The following is a 23,427-nucleotide window of genomic DNA, read 5'->3' as shown; positions in this document are numbered from 1 at the left end:
CAATGCCACCATTTCTCAGAAACTGAGACTTTGGCTTTGTAGCTCCACTTTTGCAGAGCAGGTTTAACAAAACTGCTAAGGGGAAGTGTAAGCAAATGCAGTTCTTCACCATCCTGACACAAACACATACCCATTACAATTACGTATGTATATATAAATATATACACAACTGTTTTTATGAGTCTGCCATAATTTAAGAAAACTTCAATTTCTGAAGCAAGTCAGGACTCAGCCATCCATAAAGAGCAATGACCAGACCAAACTGCCTGGAAAAGCCTCCGGATCAGCAAACCTTCTATCCTGTTTTTTTGGATTGCTGGGATTTAGGCACTGGTTGTGTTTCACCAACTAAAATTTCTGATGGTCAGGCTACTTATTGCTTAGGACTGAAAATTAAACAAGAAAATGTCTCCCAGTTTGTTAACTGTGACAAAATTTCAGTAACATAATAGCCAAAAATAAAAATTTGACACATATCTCACTTTCATAATTTCCATTAGTATTTTTGAAATTCCTGAGTAATTAAATAGGTCTTAGACTTACAGTGATCTAGAAGATTTTGAGGAAGTAAACTCTCTTCTGACCCACACAGTAAATGTCACTGCATATTATTTTTCTCTCTTTTTTTTTTTATGTGCTATGTTCATCTTTAACAGAAAAATAATTAAACTTAAGGACTATTTATCCACTTTGTGAAGGCACACAAAACTGATCACTATTTAAAATCATTATGTAGCTTTGTATTTTTCTTAAAATGCATCTTCATTGAGTAATAATATCTACCTTACAAACTTAAATTATTTACTGTAAATATTTAATGCATTTTATATAGAAATATAATTGTAACTACAGCCTTGTGGTTTCTGTAAAACTCAATGACCTTAAGGAAAGGGATTAGTAAATTAAGTTTTATATTGATTTTTTTTTTAAATTACACTGTTAAACTTTTTTTCTTTTTTTTTCCTGAGGATGCATATAGTTCACTCAACTTGCCTTAGTTTATATCCATACATATCCTCACATTTGCTCTGTTGCATAAAAAATAGATATATATATATATATATTTGTGTGACTTTAAGCCCACAAAGATAAGAAATTATTTTTGACTGATTCTTGAACTTAGAGTATTGGTTAGAGTGATGCAATACTTGATTACCTGTTTGTGTATTAGATGTCAAAAATTCCTTAAAAGATACAGAAATAGTTATGCAATAGAGCATGAAGTTTCTTCACCTTTTTCCTAATTAACTAGCAGCTTCTAAAATGAAGCAGAAAACTTTACATGAGCCATGTCTTACCTCAAAATTAAATTTTGTAATGATTTTTTTAATTTTAAATTACAGTATCCTAAGACTCTGCTCCTAGTCATTCAGAGGAGAGTTTCCATTAGATCCAGTGTTATATGAAAATTTTAAACCACAGTAGCATAGGTAAAAGGAAATAATTTGGTGACTGAATTTGTGTTTAAAACAGATTCATTCATTATTCCTTTTAATTGGAGATGAAAGTATTTTGCATTATAGGAATCAAATCTTGAAATCTCTGGTCTCAGGAATTCATCTACTACCCTCTCTTTCTTAATCCCTTAGTATGTTAAAAAGAAGGAGAGAGGGGAGGCGAAAAAACAAGTCTGAAAATAGGATATAATGGAAAAAAACCCCTTATGATAAGGGAAGAATGAAAATAAGGAGAACACTACTAGTCAGGGATATCTTTCACTGCAGGGACATAAAACTCCCTAACTGATAGAGAGAACATGAAGAGAGTTTGATGTTGACAAAGAAAAGGCATTGTATCACATATTTTGTCCTCCCTGAAACAGTGCCTTCAACAGGTATTTTCAGAGAAGACGTTGCTTGGCCACAGGCTTCACTCAAGGTGAGGTCTCCCAGTTCCTCCAAGAACACTGGGAAATCTTTCCCAATAAATACATAGCCAAGATTTACATAAATTTGCTTAAGGCAGAATTTACTCTTTTCAGAGAAAAATATTACAAAATTCAATGTAAAATAACTGCTTGACATGAATTTCCAATCCAAATTCCACTAAAAAAAACCCCAAAAACATGACAATTGGATACCGCCTTCCCAAAGATGCTCACCAGATCCAAAGTATCCTTACATCCTTGCAGTGCTCTCCAGAGAGTATAACTCAGTGGCTTTGTCCACAACCTAGAGATAAGAGATGAGAACGATATCTAGTCACATCTTGAGTCTCCATGAAATCAGGAAAGCCCACGTTCTGACTGTCATTTCTGTTTGGAAGCATCAGCCCAAGTGTTACTACTGAGAAAGGTGCAGGGGTGTTTTGTCAGCACAGAATTCCCATGACTCAAGCACAGGCTGTCCAGTGACCAGGCATGGACAAAGTGAAAACCAACAGGACAGCAACACTGGGTTGGTTTTGAGTGTTTGTTTGCATTTGAAACATTTCAGGAAGAATGAAAAATAATTTATTTTGGTAAGTTTAAATGAAAGTTTTCCAGGTGCTGAATGAAAAAGTAGAATGCCATCTTGTTATATCTTTGTGACTAATAAAATTGGACAAAACATTCTTCTAAATATTGTATTGCATTCTGATAGCAAGTATAAAGGAAGTGAAAGGGTTTTGATTCAAACAATAGAATTTAAGCAAGCTCAACTTTAAATGCCTTGCTGTTAATACTTGAAACTACTCAACTCAAAGTACTTTTAGCAGATGGACTCTTTATTTAATAGCAAAACCCAACATGATTAATCTTGGATTTAAATGCTATTTAACTCCAAAGTATTCAAAATGCTGAAGTCAAATATTGTAACCATAGCTAATCTCAAAACAAATGAGAAAATTGCATTATGGTTCAAGCCAAGGAGGGAAGCTGAATGTTAAACAACATCTGGGAGCAGAACAGTCATTTAAAGAAGCAGTTTTTCTAAAGGAGACTAGCTAAGCAAGATAAACAAATACATTATCTTGTAACAGAATAACTGAGTTCTATGCAGTACCTGGTGTGTCAAATACTGTAAGTGAGGGGCAAGAGACAAAATCCCCTTCAGAGCTGTGATCTGCAGTCAAATACAAATGTTGAAATGAGAATTAATATTTCTTTCAAGCTCTGGATGTCAGTGCATCATGGGCTACATAAACTGCATTACTCTCTCTAAAAGTGTCTAAAAGCAGAATAAAGGGTTGTCAGCTACACAGGTTGGTTTTTTTTTTTTCCCTCTTGTAGAGCCTGGATGGAAATAGATGTGTTTCCTTTTTCTCCTGATGGAAAAAGTTATTGCTACAAAATACCAATAAACTCTACTGAAATAGAAATACTGCTCAGGAAATCATTATTTTAGTCAATCACCAAAAATTTTCATTTAAAATTGCAGGCAGATCAAGCTCATACCTGCTGGGCAGGAGAGCAGGCAGACTTAGACAAATGTGTACGTGCCATGATTTTTCCTGAATTTCTCAAGCAAAGTTTGAGCTGTTATTTGAGGTCCAAGGACTTCTTATTCATTTGGAAACTATCAGGTAAGCATCAGTTCCAATGAATAAAAAAAATTAATCCCAGAATAGAAATCAAAAAGACCAAAAAGGATCAAGGCCCTTAAATCGAAGTATTTTAGATTAAAAAAAATAAGTACACATATTCATATGAATACCTTGCCATTCATGGAGAGAAGAGCATTGTTATTAAGATGGTGCATGCTGTTGTTATAACTATCATTGGCAAAAACATTCAGGCTGTTCCATTTAATTTTACTTTTTTTTTACTCTACCAGATGGAATGCTGGTGTCACTGTCCAGTTCTTTTCTTCTCTCATATCTTGACAGTATCTTTAGATATCATGAACGTTAAGAATACTGTTATCAGGAGGAAATGGGATTGAATATAACAAATTTCTTGTCCTCCCACCTCCGAGAAAGAAATTTCTATGGAAAGAAAAGTAGGGGGGTGATCCATAATGAGAAAGGTGACAGAAATCAAGGGAAGATAAACCAGAGGAAAGATAAGCAGGGGAGAACAAGTGGAAAAAACAAGGATTGATTAACAGAAGTGGTTTCACTAGACAGCTGTCAGATTTGAATACAATACTGATTGTGAAGTTCCACTAGAGATTAGAGCCCTTGTAGGCAGCCTCCTTCATCCTGAACCATTGACAATCCTGTGTCCAGGGCCACTGGAAACTCAGGGCTGCACCTGCACTAGGCTCAATGCTCCATCTCACCACAAAACACTCCCTGTGTGTTGCTTCAAAATCCCCACAGGATGTTGGACAAAAATCCAGTGAAGGTCTTCAGTAGAATAGCTGAGAAAATCACATCCATTCCTTCAAAAGAGTAGAGAGTTTTGAAAGATTTCTTCCTTCTTGGAGGGGCCAAAAACTTACAAATGTGGCTTTTTCTCCTTTATTGACAAGGAATTATAGGAAAAAAAAAAATGTTTTGGAAGAACAATATTGAATTTTCCTGTTGTCTACATGAAAGGATCTTTGGAATTTCACAGGAATAAAACTGACCTGAACACAGCCTAGGCTGACAGAGGGAACCCAAGCTCCCAGAAATTTTTGCCTCCCTTTGCTGACGGCTTCAATGGCAGTGAGACTGTGGAGTACTCAGCATCTTCATCCCCCTGTAAGATATTCACAGGAAAAGAGCTTCTCGGTTTCATTTTCTCTCTTCAGGCAAAGTTTTCCTGAGGGGAAAATATTTTCTTTCCTGCAAAACCATATTTTTTGCATGGAAAAATAGGTTATTTCACCCAAAAAGAATTTCAGAGAATTTCCATGACAGAAGAGACCCATATGATTTTATCATCTGATAAAATTGATTTCACAGTAAATTATTTTAAAATATTTGCTGGGAACAGATTATTAGCTCTTGAGAAATCACTCCACTGCTTTTCTATTTAGATCTTCAAAATTTACATTTTTAATAAATCTAGCCTCTTCCAAAGGAATAACTCTTAATAATAAGTTTCCCCTTTTTTCTAAGTTAGTGTTCTTTTCCATCTCTAATGCTCCTTGCAATACCCCAGTACATAGGGATAGTCCAAAAATCCTCAAGTTCATGTGGTGAAATGCTCTCAATGTCTTAAATACAGAGATGTATTGATTGTCCCTTGTGATTCCTGGGAAAAGTTCAAGTCATCAGCTGGCAGATTCAGTTACTGAGCACACAGAGTCAGTGAAATCTCACATCTCGGGCATGACACAAGAACTGGGAAGGACAAAGTAATTTAAGATTAGATGGGACCTCCACTCTTCAGAGGTTCACACGGTACAAGAAGCAGCATAACCACATAAACCCCTTGTGTCCTCCTCACATCATGTGGTGAATCAAGTTCAAGATCCTTTTAACTTTAATAACTGTGCCTTCTTGCTCCATCTTACCAAATTGATCCTTTAATCTCCATGTGCCAAAACAAAGGCTTTGTTCTCACACAGCACAGCCCTTCTCAAAACCTGGCTGGAACCTCAGGGGCCCAGACTGTTTTTTGAGACTCCCTGGTATTTACTGCAGTGATTTGGCCAGCACATTCAAGAACTACAAGGCCATAACCATTAACACCTTAAACGAGCTTCCGTGTCAGTGTTGGCTTGGGCCATTATTATTCCTTCATTCTCTCTTAGAACTGTTCTTGAAGAGGAAACAGATGAACAGAAGTCCAGTGCTGCCTTGTAAGAATTCTGGCAGAGAGGTGTGAGTTAAAGTCCTGATAACTAGAAACTCTCACACCCATAAGGATCCTCAAGGTACTTAGAAGGCTTAGCTAACAATGCCTTTAAATATCAGCTTCATACAAACCATCAATTAAGCAACAGATCTCTCGATAGATGTGTACTTGGAAAATCTGAACAACTCTTACATGATGCATTTTGAAGCTGAAATTTGCTTTGTGGAGGAAACTTCATTCTCTAAAGTAAGGAGCGTTGCAGACCCAGCTCAGGTACTGCAGACAGGACCAATTCAGCCTGTTCAAGTCAAAAATAATTGCTCACACAGTATGTTCAGGAATGACTTGAGATAGTCACACAATAAATGGGGTGACCATGAATGTAGATCATTGGAATGTGATGCCAAGTGACTGTTGCTAGTTCTGGGACAATTTATGACACACTTAACCTGTCTCAGACCCAGAGGCCTGTAAACTCCCTGTAATGCTGGTTTCTGCATGACTTTTTGCAATAGCATAGTGGGTGATGCAGGACCTCCACCCTGTATTCTCATTCACATACACTTGGGGTAAATCTACAGCATTCAAACTGGTATTCAAATACAGATTTTTCCAGACTTACGAAGCAATGGGTATGTAAAATGTAAATAAAACCAGCAGTATTTTTCTTCTATATAGACTTCATTCCTTTTGAACTTCAATTGTACTTTTGTTATTTCAAATTTTTTTTCTTGCCATGAAATGTAATTTTTTGTTATAATTTTTGGAGATACTGTGTGCATATTGCATTTTAATTATAGTTTTAAGGTACTTGTTAACTACAATAAGCATAGTGTTAAGCTGAAGGGCTGCCTTGGTTGGGTCCAAAATTTTCTCTAGTAATTTTCTCCTTATTCTCAGCTTTCTAAGCTTTAAGGCTCCAGATTGTTTGATTCCCATTTGGATTTTTAGCCCACCGTGAACTTGACACAGTTGCTAAGATACATATCAGTCTGCACCATGTTGATACAATATTATTTAAACACTTTAAAGGGCAGCCTAACAGTTCTCCGTAAACAGAAAACTCCACCATAAACTGTTCTCTGCAGAAGCAAGCAGCCTGACACAAAAATTAAATCCAGGGTATTTCAGAGATTACCGTGGAAGCACTCATGAGCATCTGCCCACCACCAGCACACTTGGCCACCCCGGTCCAGCTGCAATGGACACACAGGTCCTTTGGCCAGTGCCTGCAGCAGCCACCCAGCCTCAGCTCCTGTCCCTGTGCCAGCTCCCCTGCTGCTGCTGTCACAGGTGTGCAGGGAGTTTGATTTGATGGTGGCAGCCCAGGGCCAATGGCTGTTTTCAGGCCTACCTCAGTACCCTGCCCAAAATCAATCTGACCAGGAGCCCTGCTCATGACCAAAGGCCTTGCCACACTGCATAATGTTGAAATTAAAAAAAAAAAAAAAAAAAAAAAAAAAAAAAAAAAAAAATTTGTTTACACCTTTACAAAGAAGGGCCAGAGAGTCAGAGTCAGCAGAAAATACAGGCCAAAGTCATGAGGCCTCTCTGGTAACTGATGTTTGTATTCCACGGTACCTTGTTAGTTTGGAGAACAACTGTCAAGAAAAAGGGTTTAAAACTTTCTCAGATGATGCTAGGAAGTCTTCCCTGAAGCACAAAGGAACCTTTTCCCAGAGCTAACCCTTGATTTTGATGTTTTCTCAGTGTTCTTTGGTGCTGGGCCTGAGCCGCGTGTCTCCTGTGGTGGCGGCCGAGGCCGTTCCCTCTGAGGTGAGCCCGTGAGGGGAGCGTCTGACTGTGCCCTGCACACACCGAGTGACCGTGGCACAACCTCACAGCAACAGCTCCCTCCTAACAGCTGAGGCACAGCCTGGCCTCTCCCACGACCATTTCCAACCCTCTGAAGAGAGTGAGGAACACCTTATGCAAACTATTTCTGTCTGGGACACAAGACCCAGAGATCATGTCTCATGCTCCGTGTTAACACCATTGCCCTTGTGCAATCATCCCCTGCACCATGTGTGCACTGGCAATAATGGACCAAGTTTTCAAAACCAGAAAAACTGTCCCAAAACTCTATATTGTTTTCAGAGTAAAAACATTTGTATCCACTATACCTTGATTCTACAGTATCACAGTCTTGAGGACAGTTTCACAAAGGCCATGCCACTAATATGGGTGATGGAGGGGCTAAAAACACACAAAAATTCTTTCCCACTTAGTTAATCCCTACTGGGTTTATATTTTACTAATTATTCAGAATATCCTTGGGTCAGCCTTAAACTTTAACAGTATCTTTGGCTGTTTTCCTGTATTCCATTAATTCCTTAATTTTCCTTAATTCCATTAACAGTAGTAAATGTTTATCTTCTCCCTTCTAGTTTTACTTCCTCCACTAAAGCATATTCAGTCTGTTCATTATTTCACATTTTTTGGGTCAAGCTACAAACTTCTCAGTATCATGTCTTCTCTCTTTTATGGTAGTTCAAATTGCTGCATCAGCTTTTCTTCTACCTGATTTTGTCCTTTTCTAAATATTCCTGTTGATCACTTCAACTATTAAGTTTCCAATGATATGATGAGTAAAAGCAGAACAGGAGGGGTGGAGATAACAATCCAAATCACCAGGAAAGTCCAAAGCAACAGAGCTTTTTTTTTGAAAAAAAATAATTTCTACCTTACAGAACAGGCCATGACACACAGCATTTTTTTTCCGCCTCAGTTTTCAGCCACATCATTTTGTGTGGTCACAAAGACAACCAGTTCTCATGAATCTGAGGGCTTGTTTTAGGGTTTTCTTGATATTCATGTTGTCCTTTGACACTCTGCCCACAGGCAGCTCTTCTGAAAGACCACACTGGCCACCGTCCTGGTGTTTATCTGTCAATGTCATGCTCTGCTGCTTCAAATTCCTATCAGATTTTTTTGTTTTGTGGATCATGTAATCATTTTTCAACTTGTTTCCAAAAGAAACAATGTTTCCAGTCTTTCCTATTCCAAAGTCCTAAACTTGAGTAACAGCACCAAAAATGGTGATATTTTCTTGGGTTTTTAAATCAATATGCAAAACCTGCTTAATGGTAAAAATCCATTTCAAAATGGAAAAAACAAAGATATTCCACTTGCAAAATTAATATTAGGGCACTCCAACATTCAAAAATCGTTTCATATTTTTAATGAAAACAAGAATTTAAACATATTTTTCTATTAAAATCAAAGTCTCTAGAAAAAAATACTTCAATTTCAAATTTTCTAATCAACTGTACTTCCTGTTCTTTGCATTTATCTTCCTGATATGTCCTATCATTTATAATATACAAAAAAGTTTCTTCCTCTTTCTCCTGAAAATGGAAAGCGATCTAATTAACATTTTCCCTGAAGCCAGGCCTGAGTGTTGCAGTTATATGAGACCACGATTTGCCATGCTACTGCTTATCCTGCCAGATCAGACCAGATGTGAACATCCTTCCCTGCACAGCCATCAGAAAGTACCAGACTGAAAATCACCTTCAAGCACACGGTGAGTGCTCTGGGCCACCAGAGGACCAAGAGATGGAGTCCATTCCCTACACTCTCCACATGCTGAGCAGAAGAAGAGAAAACAGAAATTATTCTCTAGTCCTACTCTGATCCCATGAAATTTGGAAACTCAGGAAACTGAAGGCTTGTGAAGACACGAGATATTCCATTTAGCACATTCTAGGATCTTTGTCACACTATTTCACATTTACAAGTAAATATTTTCACCAATTTTAAAATAAAAATAAATGAAAGCACAGTTTTAATACAGAATCCTTGGACTGACTCTTTTAAGAGCCATGCTTGGATGAATACTGCAGTAAGCATACCTTTTTCACTCTGAATTCAGAACTGTTAAGTGTCCCCACCTGTTCTTTGGCAACAGTGACAGTCTCTAGTTAGGACTTATGAGGAGGGTTATAATGTAAGAAAAATCAATATTGTTATTTTAAAGTGTTCAGCCATGAAAGAACAATCAACGGTTGAAAAGACCAGGAACAATCGATTTCAATGAGCAGTTCATACTGGGTAACAAGGCAGCACAGATATAGATAAAGATTGACTGATAGGAAAGAATATTTAAAGCATTAATTAGATACACTAGAGCTTAATGCCCCTCAGAAGAGTTTTTAAAAGAAGAAACCATCTTAAAGTTTCACATTCCACTGCAGAATTACATCCATCAAATAGCACTTGACAACTGTGACATTGAAAACTATTTTCTTTTAAAACAATAATAATCTGTTAAGCTAAAGTATATACTGCTGTTTGAATTCTGTGGGAGCATGTAATTTCATTTCTTGAACTCTCTAGAGGAAAGTTACTCACATGTGTAAGTAAAAAAGTGCTAAAATCTATGGCAAAGTAAATGACTTCTTCAGATTGGGATTCCAAGCTGGAGCTGTCATAACATAGTATGAGACTTTCTTAATGTGAAGGCCCTGAATGCCAAATTGGCACATGACCCTGTTTTCTTGTTCTTCTATAGGAGCACTGGGAACCAGGTACCCAATTTGGTTTTAAGGTGTACATACATACATGAATAGATGTGTGAAATGCCCATTCCTCATCACAAAAAATGAATTTATCCTTTATTTCAAAGGTTTATGGGAGAGTCTCAAGAGAATAAAACCAAGACTTACAACCCCAAAACACAGCACAGAAGACCCACAGCAAACTAGCTAATAGCAGGAATGTGGAGAGCATCTGTAAGGTGCACACTGTAGAAAATGGGACTAAATTCAAAAATGGAGGTTGAAGTCTCCAGCATTTTAAAATGTTCTCTGAAATAGGGGGATAAGTTGACACTGATATTTCATTAAGGCTTTGATTTACCTTTGACAGTATCAGACAGCCACTAACAGTCTACCCAAAGACAAATCAAAGGTATATAAAATATTTTTGGTTCAGAGTGATACTAAGAGTATATTTGCCTATGCTACAACAGCAGTAAATGTACCATGAATTATTCTTCTTGACTATATTATCTAGTGTTCTTCAGTCAAGATAAAGTTTGAAGGACAAAGAACTTTGCCACAAGCAAAAATCCAAAGTCAGCATTTTTTTCCAATTTCCTATTAATTTGCCATGGAAAAAGTATAAAACTTCCCTAAAACATGCCTTGAACTAGCAGAATATGTACATTAAGTGCTATATTTCACCAGACTGAGACTCTAAACAATCTTTCCCTTCCTTAAAGTCACTAACCTCACTTGGCAGAGCTCTCATTTATCTTGTGGACATACAGAGAAAGAAAAACCTGAGTGAAAAGCACTATGTATTCATTCTTTCTCAGAGAGAGAAAGACTGAAAGGTGATTTATATGTTGTAGAACCCTGTTAACATAAGCAATAGTTTCTCTGTGGAAATTAAATAGGCAGTAAGAAAACTTTCTTAGGGAAGTAAACAAAGCATGAACTCAGATTTGCTTTTCTATTGGATTAAAACTTGTCAGAATTGGAAATTTCTTCTGGTACCAATTTTCAAAAGATTATTTGTGCTTGATTTCCTGAAACAGATGGAAAATCAAGGAATATTAAACTTTTGGCAAAAATAAAAATAAGAATCAGACATGTTACTTAGTTCATTTCAAACCTGCTATTATGAAGGGCTTTCAGCATTTCTCTCAGCCATAGATTCAGAGTATTAATTCAAACAGTGTACTGGAGATTTGTACTTCTGTCTGTGTCTACAAAAATAGACATAAGTGAGGAAACAGAGGGGAGCTTCCCAGGATAAATGAAACAGCAGCAAAACTACAAGTAAAAACTCATGATAGCTGGTGAAACTCACAGTTCCTGTCAGTCCACAGCAGTAAATCCCTGGCACAAATGCTGGCAGGATCATTCCAGCACTGTCTGTGGTGACTGTGCAGTACCTGTTTGCAAGGGCTCACAGCGAAGGCACACCCACACCCACAGGGGTGGGCAGTGCCAAGGCAGCCCCGAGCTCTGTTCAGATGAGATGCAGGGCTGGGCTTTCCCTCCAAGGTCACCACCATTCTGTAGGGCTGCAAACCCAAGGGAGTGCTGCCAGGTGCACTGCAAGGGGTATTGAGTGGCTCAGGTGAGCTTAAATGACCCTTTCAGGTGCTGATTTTTAACCCTTTGACCCTGCAGGTTTTCCCCTGCTGACTGTTGCTGCACAAGGAGTAGAAGTTTGTTTTTTATTGAGGCAGATGGCATTGCTTGCAACCTTGGGTACCCTGAATAGGTTGGATCCTAGTTAATTTCAAAATTTATCCTCATATTTGGATGTACCACCGAATTAGATGCCTTTTAGGAAGCTAGGCCAGATGTTCTGTCACCATGGCCAGGGACAGAGATGGTCAAAGCCTGGGGGAGAAGTCTTACCCATGGTGAGTGTGGAAATTGTAAGCGACACAGTTCAGAGGATAAAGAAACACTCTCAGATAGTGCCTAGTCAGTGAAATACATACCCCAGGGAATAACTCATCCTGTCAGCTGATTTCATCTACAACATGTGCCACCACATCCCACACACAGAGTAAGAGCCAGGGAAAGAAGGTGTGGGCTTCTTGGATGGGCCACAAAGTTCAGCAGAAACTGAGACAAAATTCTCAAACGAGCGTAAAAGCCAGGCAGAAATTGAATGTCTTTGCCTGCTTGGCCAAGGACAACTTAGCCTCTTTAAACTTAATAAATAAACACACCAGCCATTCAGTTGTTGTGTTTACAAGAACAGTAAAAAAACCCTGAAGAACTTGGGAAAGAATAGAGCTCTTTGGTAGGAGCTGGATTCCACAGGAGTTAATTTGAATTTCCCCAGCCAGCTGGAGCCTGGGGAAAGCTGATTTTCCATTGCCCTGCACCTTGTAGAATCATTTACACTTCTCAAGTGGATATAAAACCACGCTACAGACACTAACAACACCATTTAACACCCACTTTGCAGAGGTGTTAACGTCCAAAGAAAGTATAAGGTCACGGAGAGCAGGACTCAATCGGGAGCACTGCAGAGGAAGTGCAGGCTGCTCTCTCCCCGGGGCTGACACTCGGGCTGCTTTCCAAACACGGCACACTGCGATGTTCACCAAGATCCTGCCACAGGAGGTTCCTCCTGGTGGGTACGACTTGTGCGAGGGAAAGGGACCCTGCCTGGCTCCCTGCCGGGTCACTGTGACTGGCCTTGCTGCCCCAGGGACACCCTTGTGCCCCAGGCTGAAGCTCCGTGTTTCCCCACGTTCCTCTTTCCCCAGCCCTCCGTGAAACTTGCTGTGTATAAGCCAAGAACAGCGTTGATAAATCCTACCTTCTCAAATAAAATCAATGGTGGTTCATCCTCCTGCTCTCCTCGTATGTTTTCATGAGGCTTAAGAGAGCACAGAGCTGGCTGAGAACAGGGGAGGTAGAGAATATTAATGGAAAAGAAAGATGATGGGAACTCTTGTACCTACAAATATATTTCCCCAAGCACACCATGAAAGAAAGGATGAGACAGAAAGAGAGAAGGAGGCAAAAGAAGATGAAAATATATGATAGGTGGGAAAAACACTGAAACCACCAACCGCCCTGGTGCCAAAAATCTCAATTAAAAGGTGACAGATGTGTAACCTTGTTTTAAAGGAAAAGAAAAAGCACCATAAAAGAGATGTTGGCAGGTTTAGAAAATAAAAGCCAAATGTGTTCAGTCTTGCCTTTGAGCAGTGTTTCTTTTCAGTTGTCTTCTGGTTTTGTAAATTTTATTTGGTTTCCTGCATTTCCCTTGCCAGCTCTGTGAGAGCTGGCCATAGATCTGAGAGATGTTGGCCCATCTTCCCTCTAAGGGCTGCTTGACTTCCCTGCTGTGCTCAGGGCAGGTTACTTGTTCCCCAGCAAGACAAGGCCCTCTGTGCTTTAATTGCTTCTCAGCCACTCTGGCACCAGCTGAGGTCACTCCGAGTGACTGCGGGGGAGAAACAGCAGCAACTCCAGCCAGTGGTATTGTGATGGCTTTCAAAATGCAAAAGGAGCAGAGACCCAAGATAGAGGACTGCAGGCACCTTTCCACTTCTAAATAAACTTAGAGAAAATACAAGCGTAAAACTCAACTGTTGCTTTTTATGGTCTTGCCTCCTTTTAATTTAAACCTCTTCTGTTTAAAGAACAATGGTATATAAAAAGTGTTTCTGCAGTGAAAAAGAAAGAGAATACACATATTTCAAAGAGGAAAATGTCTGATTTTCCCCCATATTTATGTTCCCTGATTCATTTGGCAATGCTCCCATTTCATTCCTTCTCTGTTCAAGTGCTGCAGTGTCCAGAAGTGGTCAGGAATGTGATGTGGGGTGAAGTGAATGTTGGAAGTCATCATGGCAGTCATTTAGAAATGAGCTAGGACACAGGACTTTGTGAACCATACCACTGAAGAGCACAGACATGAATCTGACAAATGGACAAATTCTTTTTTCCTCTTCTAGGGCTGGAGAAATCCCTGTAAAACAGTGTTAATTTCTAGTCATCCATATGGGGTCTTCTACAAAACATAGAGCCAGTGAGAAAAGGCTGGACTTTGCTTCAGAGGATGCCTCACTCTGAACATCTGTGTCAGGGGCTGGGGAGAGGAAGAGGAGCATGAAGGGGTAGCAAAGTTCTTCATCCTATATATGGGCCCTGTCAGTGGCATTGCTGCTGAGGAGAGAGGCTGTGTCTTGGGGAAAGCAGGTGACTCCTGGGACAGGGAAGCACTTGGAAAGCACCTTCTGGATCATTTGCAACCTGTCCCAGAAGCAGGTCCTGCTGAAGACAACCAAAAGCTTCTCCCTCCCAGTGCACTTCTGTATGCATGCAGATCTGTACAGACAAGGATAAGACTTTTTTGTATATTGGAGGCAGCTTCTTTTCATGAAAGGAGAGAAATATGGTCTCAGTGGCACAGCAAGAGCTTTACTGTTTCTGACTGGCTTCTTTATTAACTACTTTTTTGCTTACTTGTTCTTAGAAACCTTTTAAAATTACAAAATGCCTTCTTAAAAATATTAGGGGAGATGTCTTTAAAAAGTTGTGGAATTCCTCTGCAAGGGCTGGGTTTTACATCCTCATGGGACTAAAGCCTTTGTCTGGAAACAGGAAGATTATGCTTACTTTTGAGCAGATTTTTTAGAGCTTTATGGAGAGTGTGATAGGTCCCTCTCACATTTGAGGATATTCTGCAAATGGAGATCTTTGAAGGGGGTGTCTTTGAAATGAGCATTTGCCATTCCAAACTGTGAAAGGTGCTTAGACAAAAAACTTATCTGCTCTTCAGAGAAATCTTATCCTAAGGATTTAGTTGAGGATGGCACTCATGGCATTAGATGCAACGAGGCATGACTTGCAAATACTAACCTATTAAAGCAATTAATTCATTTCCTCCAACAAATGGGACGATTAAAAATGTATAGCCTAGGGAATGCTATAAATATACATCTATGACTTGACTTTTCCTCCCAGGAATCTCTGGCTAATCCCTAGTGCGTAACCTGTCTCTAAACTTAAACTATCAAACAAAAATGAACAGCCAAATATTTTAAACTATTGCTTTTTATTATAATTACACCGGAGCACAAATAAATAAGCACTAAATTATTGTAAAATATTGTCAATGCACTAAAGAAAGCAGAATTGATCTTCAAACAACATCTTATTACTTCAGAAGTATCAAAGTACATTTAATTACATCTTACCTAAAAAAATCAAGTACAAAAATGAAAAGAAAATTAATATGTATTTATACTGTGTATATAGAAACGGCTAATAATATATGATTACAGTTAGCCTCTAGCTACTCCTTAGTCCTACACAATCTCAGGCACATACCTGACAATTTCTAATGAAATATAAAAAAAAGCAACATGACATTCAGTTTCAAGATATTGGTAAATGTATTACATTGGAATGAACACAGAATGATTTCATTTTATTTAAAAACCCTGTCATTTAAAAACATAGTGCCATTGTCCACTTAAAAATAAACAACCCAAACCAAAAAACCCCATACTATTTTATACCATTTGCTTTAATTTGTCAAAAGGAGCGATAAAGTAGACATACATTGGCTAATATACGTAAACACATTTTTAGTGCAAGAATAACAAGACCTGTGACTTTACTGTGCTTTCTTGAAATCACAGTGCACCTTACACAAATTGCTACACTATAATGTTTAACTTCAGGAGTTTAAAGCAAAATAAGTGCATACCAAACAATTTCATATATACAGTCTCCATAAGTGTGTGTATATATGTGATCTGTATGTATATACAGATTGCATATTTATACAGACTACAGCTTTAATGACCGTGTGTAACTAAGCACTATCATTCACCCTGTGACACAGAAGCTGCTGAAACAAGAGGTGATGTAGGAAATGTGTGACAGCATTGTGATGGCAGCTCTCGGCAGGACCACGTGCCTTTTACTTGAGCCATGGGGTGGGCCAGGTGGGTCAGGGGACAGGGCAGTGGCTGTGTCCTGCTCTGGCTCTGTCCCTGACCTTGGGAAACTACTCTGCCCGAGCCTCACGTCCCTCCTCAGTAAAACGGCTCTCACAAGCATGAGGTTTACTTCACATTTCTAAAGTGCTTTGAAGGTAAGTGCTAAGTTATATTTTACTTATTCATGTTGCACTTTAAAACAAAAAGCCATTGTTTCCATGGGATACAATGGAGGTCTGGAAGCACATGGGCAGTTATTTAGGAAGGACAACATAAACAGTGTTGAGCAATAAAAGCAAAACAAGGAGTTTGCAGCGGGCTAAGTGTACAAGCAAGTCTGCTCTAGGACAAGAACGCTTCAATTCCCTGATCATTATTCCTGTTACATGTCGATATGGAAAGGACACGATATGAACAAACACCAGCAAGGACAGAACCGTTCACACTGACACTGCCTTCCCCCGGCAGGTGTGCCCAGGGTCTGCGCTGCCAGCGACGTTCCTGGAGCTGCTCCAGGAGGAAACCAGTGAGGACAAGGACTGGCAGAGCTGACCGAACGCCTGCTTGTGTTCTGTCACCAGCGACTTTGTGCAGCTGGGGGAAAGGGCTGAGCTAAGTGTTTCACACGTGGATATGGGAAATTCTTCTCTTGCCACATTACAAGGAAGACAAACCATGAACACTTGCTGAATAATGAACCTGTTATCTCAACAGATTTCTCATGACCAACAAGTCTTCTTCTTTCCAGCAGATTCTGGAACTTTGCGAGATTTCTGGAGTTTTTCTTCTGCAATTTTCTTTCTTTAAAAAAGAGAGAATAAGCAGAATAAACAGTTGGTGTCTTTCGGATGCAAGGTGTTCAAAGATTCCCTGACAGCCTCCAGGTTTTTTCATGTCTTCTGTCATTTTGGCTGTGAGGGAGTCTTCAAATCTGAATTTCAACTCTGTACCTATTCCAGCCTTTGTATATTCCTAACACACCAATATTTAACATATGCGGATATACGTATGCACACATCTATGGATATATATAGATACATGCATATATACATGTATATGTGTGTACACATATGCATATATACATATACAGTAATGCTAATATACATACACACATATAAACACACACTTCATCTTTTACAGAAATCTCAGTTTGGACATCAAAATATACATTAGTTAATTAGTTATAAAATATTTAAAAACTTTATTTCAGAGGCTGAAAAGAAACTACTACTGATAAAACATTACTGAAACTCAAACTTTAGCAATATAGATTACAAAAAACCTTCTAAAATTTGTTATTTTTGGTCTTTTTTGATCAGCAATTACAGCTGTGGCAATGCTGTCAATATAATTTTAAAGAAAAGCCAATATAATAAGAAGTTTCAAACAACACACCTTTTCTTCTTGGTGAATATAACATTAAAATGATTGTTTTAAAGAGGGAATTTTGTACTACCAAACTTCAGACACATAGATAGAAATTTTAATATACAAAATATATGCCATAGATCTTTCTTTCCCCCTACTCCACCGCAGTACAATTTTCCCTCGTCCTCAACAGATCCTTTTGGAAGATATTTCACCGCACAGATTTCACCCTCATAATCAGTATAAGCCATCCCTTTCTCCCGTTAAAACCAGGAGGTCGTAATTCTTTGGTCATGACATAATATTTTGTTAAAATGGATGTAATATAATACAGGATTGCAAGCCAATTCCAGAAGCAGCCAGGAAGAAGAAACGGCATGGCCGGGAGAAAGCGTTACGTGGGCTTCTGCTTCAAAACGGCATGAAACCAAGAGGGATTTCCCAACAGCCTTTCAAGGGGTCTGAAATCCAGCCCACAGAAACAACACGAGGAAATCTGACACAGCGTAAGTAAGGATGTGCTGCTGGATTTAAAAATAATAAACATGTAAACATATTTTGTCGCCTTTATTTTCTGGACCGTCGGTAAATGTGGACGGGGACGGCGGCTGCAGTGGCACTGCCTCACCCCGCTGAGCCGCCGGCTCTCTCCGCCAAGGGCTGCACAATGCTTAGTCACAGTGAACCATGGTCTCTGCTAATCAATGGAACGTCTTCAGGGAAGAGATTCTGTCGCAGGCTGTGCTGCAGAAAATTTAGTTCCTTGGCCAAATCATTTTAGTGAATGGTTCATATAAAACCAAGGACAATTAATCTGGTTATCATTATGGGAAAACAGATGCAGAACAATTAATATTTTAAATGCAGCTTGGGCACCCGCACTGAGCACTTGTACTTTCAGTGCTTGCAGGTTTGCTGTTTCCCACCAGAACTCTCTCCTTTGTCCATCCCACCCCCCTAGCTAAGGACATCTAACAAGTACGACTCTAGTTATCCTCTACAGCCCTAGCACCGAGTTGTTTTGTACATTGTCCTCTCCAACAACACGTACAACCACATGCTTTTGTACAGAGGCCACATCTAGGCAGGTCAGAGAAATAAAATGGTGGCGGCGGGGGTGAGGAGTAGAATAGAACATAGAAAATAGGTAATAAAACAGTATAACAGTAACATTATATAGTAAAATTCTCCATAAATTTTTGAATTTATATATATATATTTATATATTTAAACAGTGTATTAGTTTGGGTGTTTTCAATATATTGGTGAAATATTTACATTTGATATCTTCTGGATCCAAAAAAATCCTGGATAAATATGTATGCCTTAATCCGGTCGGAAACTTAAGTCTCTCTCTTGATTGACAGGTGAGCAATGTACTGGTGTGTTTTTTTCCTAGGAAGTTCACCACCTGCAGGTAAGTCTTAGATTAGAGCCTTTGCCTTTTAAAGAAAGCAGGCTACCTGTGCTTGGTGCCACACAGTGGAGAGGGCATCCTCCACAGGCCTGTCAAATTGCAGTGTCCCAGAAAACAGTTTGCTGTTTGGAATAAGGAGGAGGGCTGTATTTCTTGGTCCCAGCATTCTTTTTCCAACTTGGCAAGATAGGCATGCTGTCCTGTTTGCAGAGTCCTTTCTCTGATTTCTGTCGAGCTTTGATCTCTTTGCAGAGGCAACGCTTTTTTTCAATCATGTCCAGCATCGTATGGTCCCCTTGCAACCACTGCATGCACGTCACCTATTGGGGGAGGTGGATGGAGGAAGAAAAAAAAAAGAGGGAAAAAACATACAAATAACTGTCTTGGTCATAGATTAAATATGCTTTGTTTTTTGCAAAGTTAGCTTACTCTTATTTGAAACACTCTAATTTTATGAATAAAAATCTCTATGCCAACAACAGAAACAGAGCTAGTCTTTACTTCTAACTACTTCTTTAAGAAAATAAAGGGTAATAGAAGATCCCAGTTTTAACTTCTCCAGAGCACTAAAATCTAAGATAAATGGTTTTGGCAATCTAACACAGGTTGGATTTTAAATGGTACAATAGATCTTAAAAAGGCACATGGATCTTAACAGCATCCTTAAGTTGTGGAAATAAAAAATTCTACACACTGAAACCCACGTTTTATATTGCTTTCCAAATCCAATCTGTCACATTAAAAGCAGGGTGTTAACATTTCTGAGTATCAAGCTAAATATAACTGTTAAATTTTGTTAAAATGATTTATTGACCTTCATGCAAATTATATGGATTAACCTATCCTACTCTGTGATATTTCATTAACTGGAAGGCACAAGAGTTAAGAAACTCCATGTTTTCATGCATGTGGAATACTGGAGAACATGATCCTGATCCAAAAGGGGAGGTTAGCATATGTTTAGCTGTAAGTACATGTCACAGCCCCTCTGAAGCTGAGAATGTGACTTCATTTGAGTTCAGTGGGGAGTTCACAATTGAAAATGTGTCTTCAGAGGCTTTAGACTGGAACAGAAATCACTAATAGTAACTTCCTCTGAAAGGGCTCATTGGTTTTGGACATCACTGTATACCCACAGCTCAGAAAACTTCCTCTGAATACTTACTTTGCAAATGTGATGTCTTGAATGTCCCCACATTTTTTTCCCAAGAGATAAGGATTTGTATGTTAGTAAATGCACATGGTACCTCCACAGGGGCTGTCCAGGTACATCTCTGCTTTTGACATGAAAATAAACATCTACAGCAATGCTTTGGCAGAACTTGTGGTTCATGAAGGAATTGTATCTTTGTTATTATGGTATTTGAATACATTTACTAATGCACATGCTTTTCATTCACAAGTCTTAGAATGCCAAGCATGGGCATACACCAAGACTCTAGAACTGGTACCTGGTTTGCCTAGAATCCCCTGCAGAATCCCTTATAGATCCAACTTCCTTGGATCTCAGTAGTTTTTGTGTTCAGCTTGAAGCCTATTTAGCATTTATTGATAATAGATTAAGCAAATGTTCAGATTCATAGCAGAAAACAAAGCAAAGGGAGTAAATTTAGGAAAGCCTACCAGAAAAAGTAATAAAAAATTATATGCTCAAACAGAAAAATTATTAGAATACAGAAATGTCAATACTTTTGTAAAAAAAAAAAAGGGGCAAAAGAGGATAAAAGGCTTTTATCACAAAACCATGCTTACCTTATACACTAGATAGTACTGTGAGTAAAACAAGTTTAAACCATAATATGGATTTCGGTCCTTGAATGTTCTTATGAATTTTGAATTACACCGATAACTTATCTGGAATGTGTCCTCCTGAGTGGCTGAGCCATTTTTTTCAGGAATTCTGCTGTGCCTGCTCTTTTAATTGAATACTTATCTTTCATTTCAGGCACGATCCAATGTTTACTGTGGAGCAGGTGGGCATGAGGCACTGCATCTGCCATGGCCAAGAGACTTTCTCTCTTTGGGTGCCCAGGCTTGGTCCAAAACTCCCTGTCTGAACTGGAGATGCTCCCCTCCCACCCCTTGGCTCCACTCCACAGATCTTTGGAGAGGCTCTGCCTGATCCAGATTTCCTGACACTCTGTTCACCAGCGGTGGGTCAGTACTTACACAGCAGTGTCTTCAGCTTGGCTGGGTCCTCCTCCATGGGGAAGGACAGGGACACAGTCTGCACACAATTCATTACACAAATATTCACCAGCACAGCGGCTTCTGCGCCAGGCTTGACGACACCAGCGCTTGAGCACGGATTTCCTCTCGTAGGCACTGGGAAATACCTTCTCTTTTACAGCCCATCACGTCACAGGCAGAGCGTGTGCCAGTGCCAACCCGCAGCACGCGTGTGCTCCAGCCACCAAGTGTCACCAAGCAGCGCCCGTGAGAGGTGTCCCACCCGCGCCTCCCCCGCTGTGCCACACACGGTGCCGTGCCAACACGCTGCCTCGTGAGACTCACCTCCTGCACTCAAGGAGGCACTCAAGGGGACACAAGCGGCACTTTGACATGCTGAGTTCTAAAATGCCAGTTGCAACTTCCCAAAGATAGAAATGGAGTTGTAGAAAGTATCAGTTACACAGACACTCTGCCACCCCCTGCAAAACAGCACCTAAAATATACCCAAAATCCTTTTTTCATACTGGCCATCATATTTTGCTATGGTTTGTGAATCATTTACTGTGAAGAATTTGAATTTTCCCACTTTCCCAGATGCAGATTTTCAAGTCTGGTTGGGATTTTTTAATGCTGTTTTTGTTTGATGGCTAAGTCCTTCCTGTCAGCATCTAAGGTATACTGTCCACTTGGCAAAATCCTCCCGTGGAACTGCACTGAATAATGGTGGGTTCAGGGAGAACACGTAGAACTGGGATGGGCAAAGTCATTTGCTAAAATATACCAAGTTAACACATACCATGTTGAAAGGCTGGCGGGGGGAAAAAGCTTTATATTAAAATAAGCCTAAATAATAAAGGGGTTTTTTTATAGTTTTTCCCAGTTGTTTAGTGTTTAAGTGCAACAAAATAAAAATATTAAGAACAAAGTTTCATGGCCACTGGAAGCTGCAGGACAGACCTGAGAGGAAATCCCCACTGCAAATCAATGAACTACAGAAATGACAATAACCATGTTGATATGAAAGTCCCAGAGTGTTAAGTAAATTTTCAGTGTTTCCTTGACAAATAACAGGCACTGAGGCTCACAGGCCAGGACTCAACCCAGCACAGTAAAAACCCTCGATGACTTCAGTAGGGCTACTAAGGTGTTTAAAGCCAATGTGTTTAACACTGGAGTCTTAGGCCTAATCCTTCCAGTGACTGAAATGATGGCACTCACACTTAGTTCTAGCACTAATTTTTCTCACCTCCTCCCTCCTTTCTGGCTTTAGCCTGCTCCTCTGGCCATGCACCAGGCTGTTAATATCCCTGCTACATCATAACAAGGAATTTGTTCAGTGTGAGAGACACAAAAAATAATGATGTTACAACCTGATTTATGGAAAAAAGTAGAGCATTCAAAACATTTTACAGCTGTATAGCTCTCCTGGGAAAGATCCCAGCGTGCTTGAGGAATGGTGCACATACTGCAGCATGTCAGAGCTTGGCTGCACATGTGGATGTACACAGACAGGCACAAAATGCATCAGCACTGGAGGTAACAGCCAGCAAGACAGAGCACAGGAGAAGAAAACTTGGTTCTGACCAAAGAGTCTTGGCCCAAAGCCTATTCTTACTGAAGAGGGAAGAAAGAGCTAGAAACAAAAGTTAGGATTGCAAGAAGGGACCTCCTGGAGATTCCAGGATGTGAATCAGGTACTACATCCCATAATATCCTTTGGATTACAAAACTTGCTGATTGCACATAATTTTTTTTTTTCATGGAATTTTTACTCATTAGATTATTCAAGGTATAAGACACCTTTTATAAAATTTTTATTTTAAATCAGATAGAGCAAGAGAGGGAAGAAAAACACCAGGCAAAGGCCCAGAAGTTTGGACATTCACCAAGAAGGTGTTGGAGGTAGGCTCAATTCCTTGCTCCTAAGCAGGCAGCAGAAGCTGCGTGATGACTGGATGTGTAGGAAGCATACAGGAATATAGGGTGGTTGGATAAATTCTCTCACCTGAATGTGACTGAGTAAAGAGTAAACCAGGATGTCTTACAAGTTCTTGGTAAACACACTCACCCTTAGAGTAGTCATCAGTCTCTAGTTTTTCTTCAAAAATCTTCTTCAAAGCAAATGCTTGTACCAAACTTGAATATCAACAACAAAAAGTAAGAAACTCCTTCCACTATACAAAACTGAGCTTTTCCATACAGTTTTAATCACCAACTTCACTATCTTTAGAAGAAACCAGTCTAAGGTTGCCTTACCTTACTTGTACTATTTTCTCTCAGTTTTCTGCTATTTTTTATTCCCAAAACATTGGAAGGAAATGCTATTAAGATCTTTTATGCATTCTTGGGTTCTATGTTGGTAGTGCCATGGAAAAAGAAGTA

General features: G+C 39.3%; 1 protein-coding gene across 5 annotated transcripts in view; it reads right to left on the bottom strand.

Annotated features, from left to right (window-relative positions):
• Nucleotides 1-15,177: 15,177 nt before the first annotated feature.
• The window catches only part of NYAP2 (neuronal tyrosine-phosphorylated phosphoinositide-3-kinase adaptor 2), a 135,686-nt gene continuing 127,436 nt past the window's right edge, over nt 15,178-23,427 (bottom strand). For all 5 annotated transcript variants that reach the window (XM_071437520.1, XM_071437521.1, XM_071437522.1 and 2 more), the window contains one exon: nt 15,178-19,193. In XM_071437520.1, coding sequence (XP_071293621.1) covers nt 18,966-19,193 — 228 coding nt within the window. In that variant the 3' untranslated portion in view covers nt 15,178-18,965. The remainder of the gene's footprint in view (nt 19,194-23,427) is intronic.

Source organism: Agelaius tricolor, unplaced genomic scaffold (genome assembly GCF_023055355.1).
Source record: "Agelaius tricolor isolate 1412-34295 unplaced genomic scaffold, bAgeTri1.0.p SCAF_12, whole genome shotgun sequence".
NCBI lineage: Eukaryota > Metazoa > Chordata > Aves > Passeriformes > Icteridae > Agelaius > Agelaius tricolor.
The sequence above is the reverse complement of the archived record's forward strand: the minus strand, read 5'-3'. Positions and strand labels throughout refer to the sequence as shown.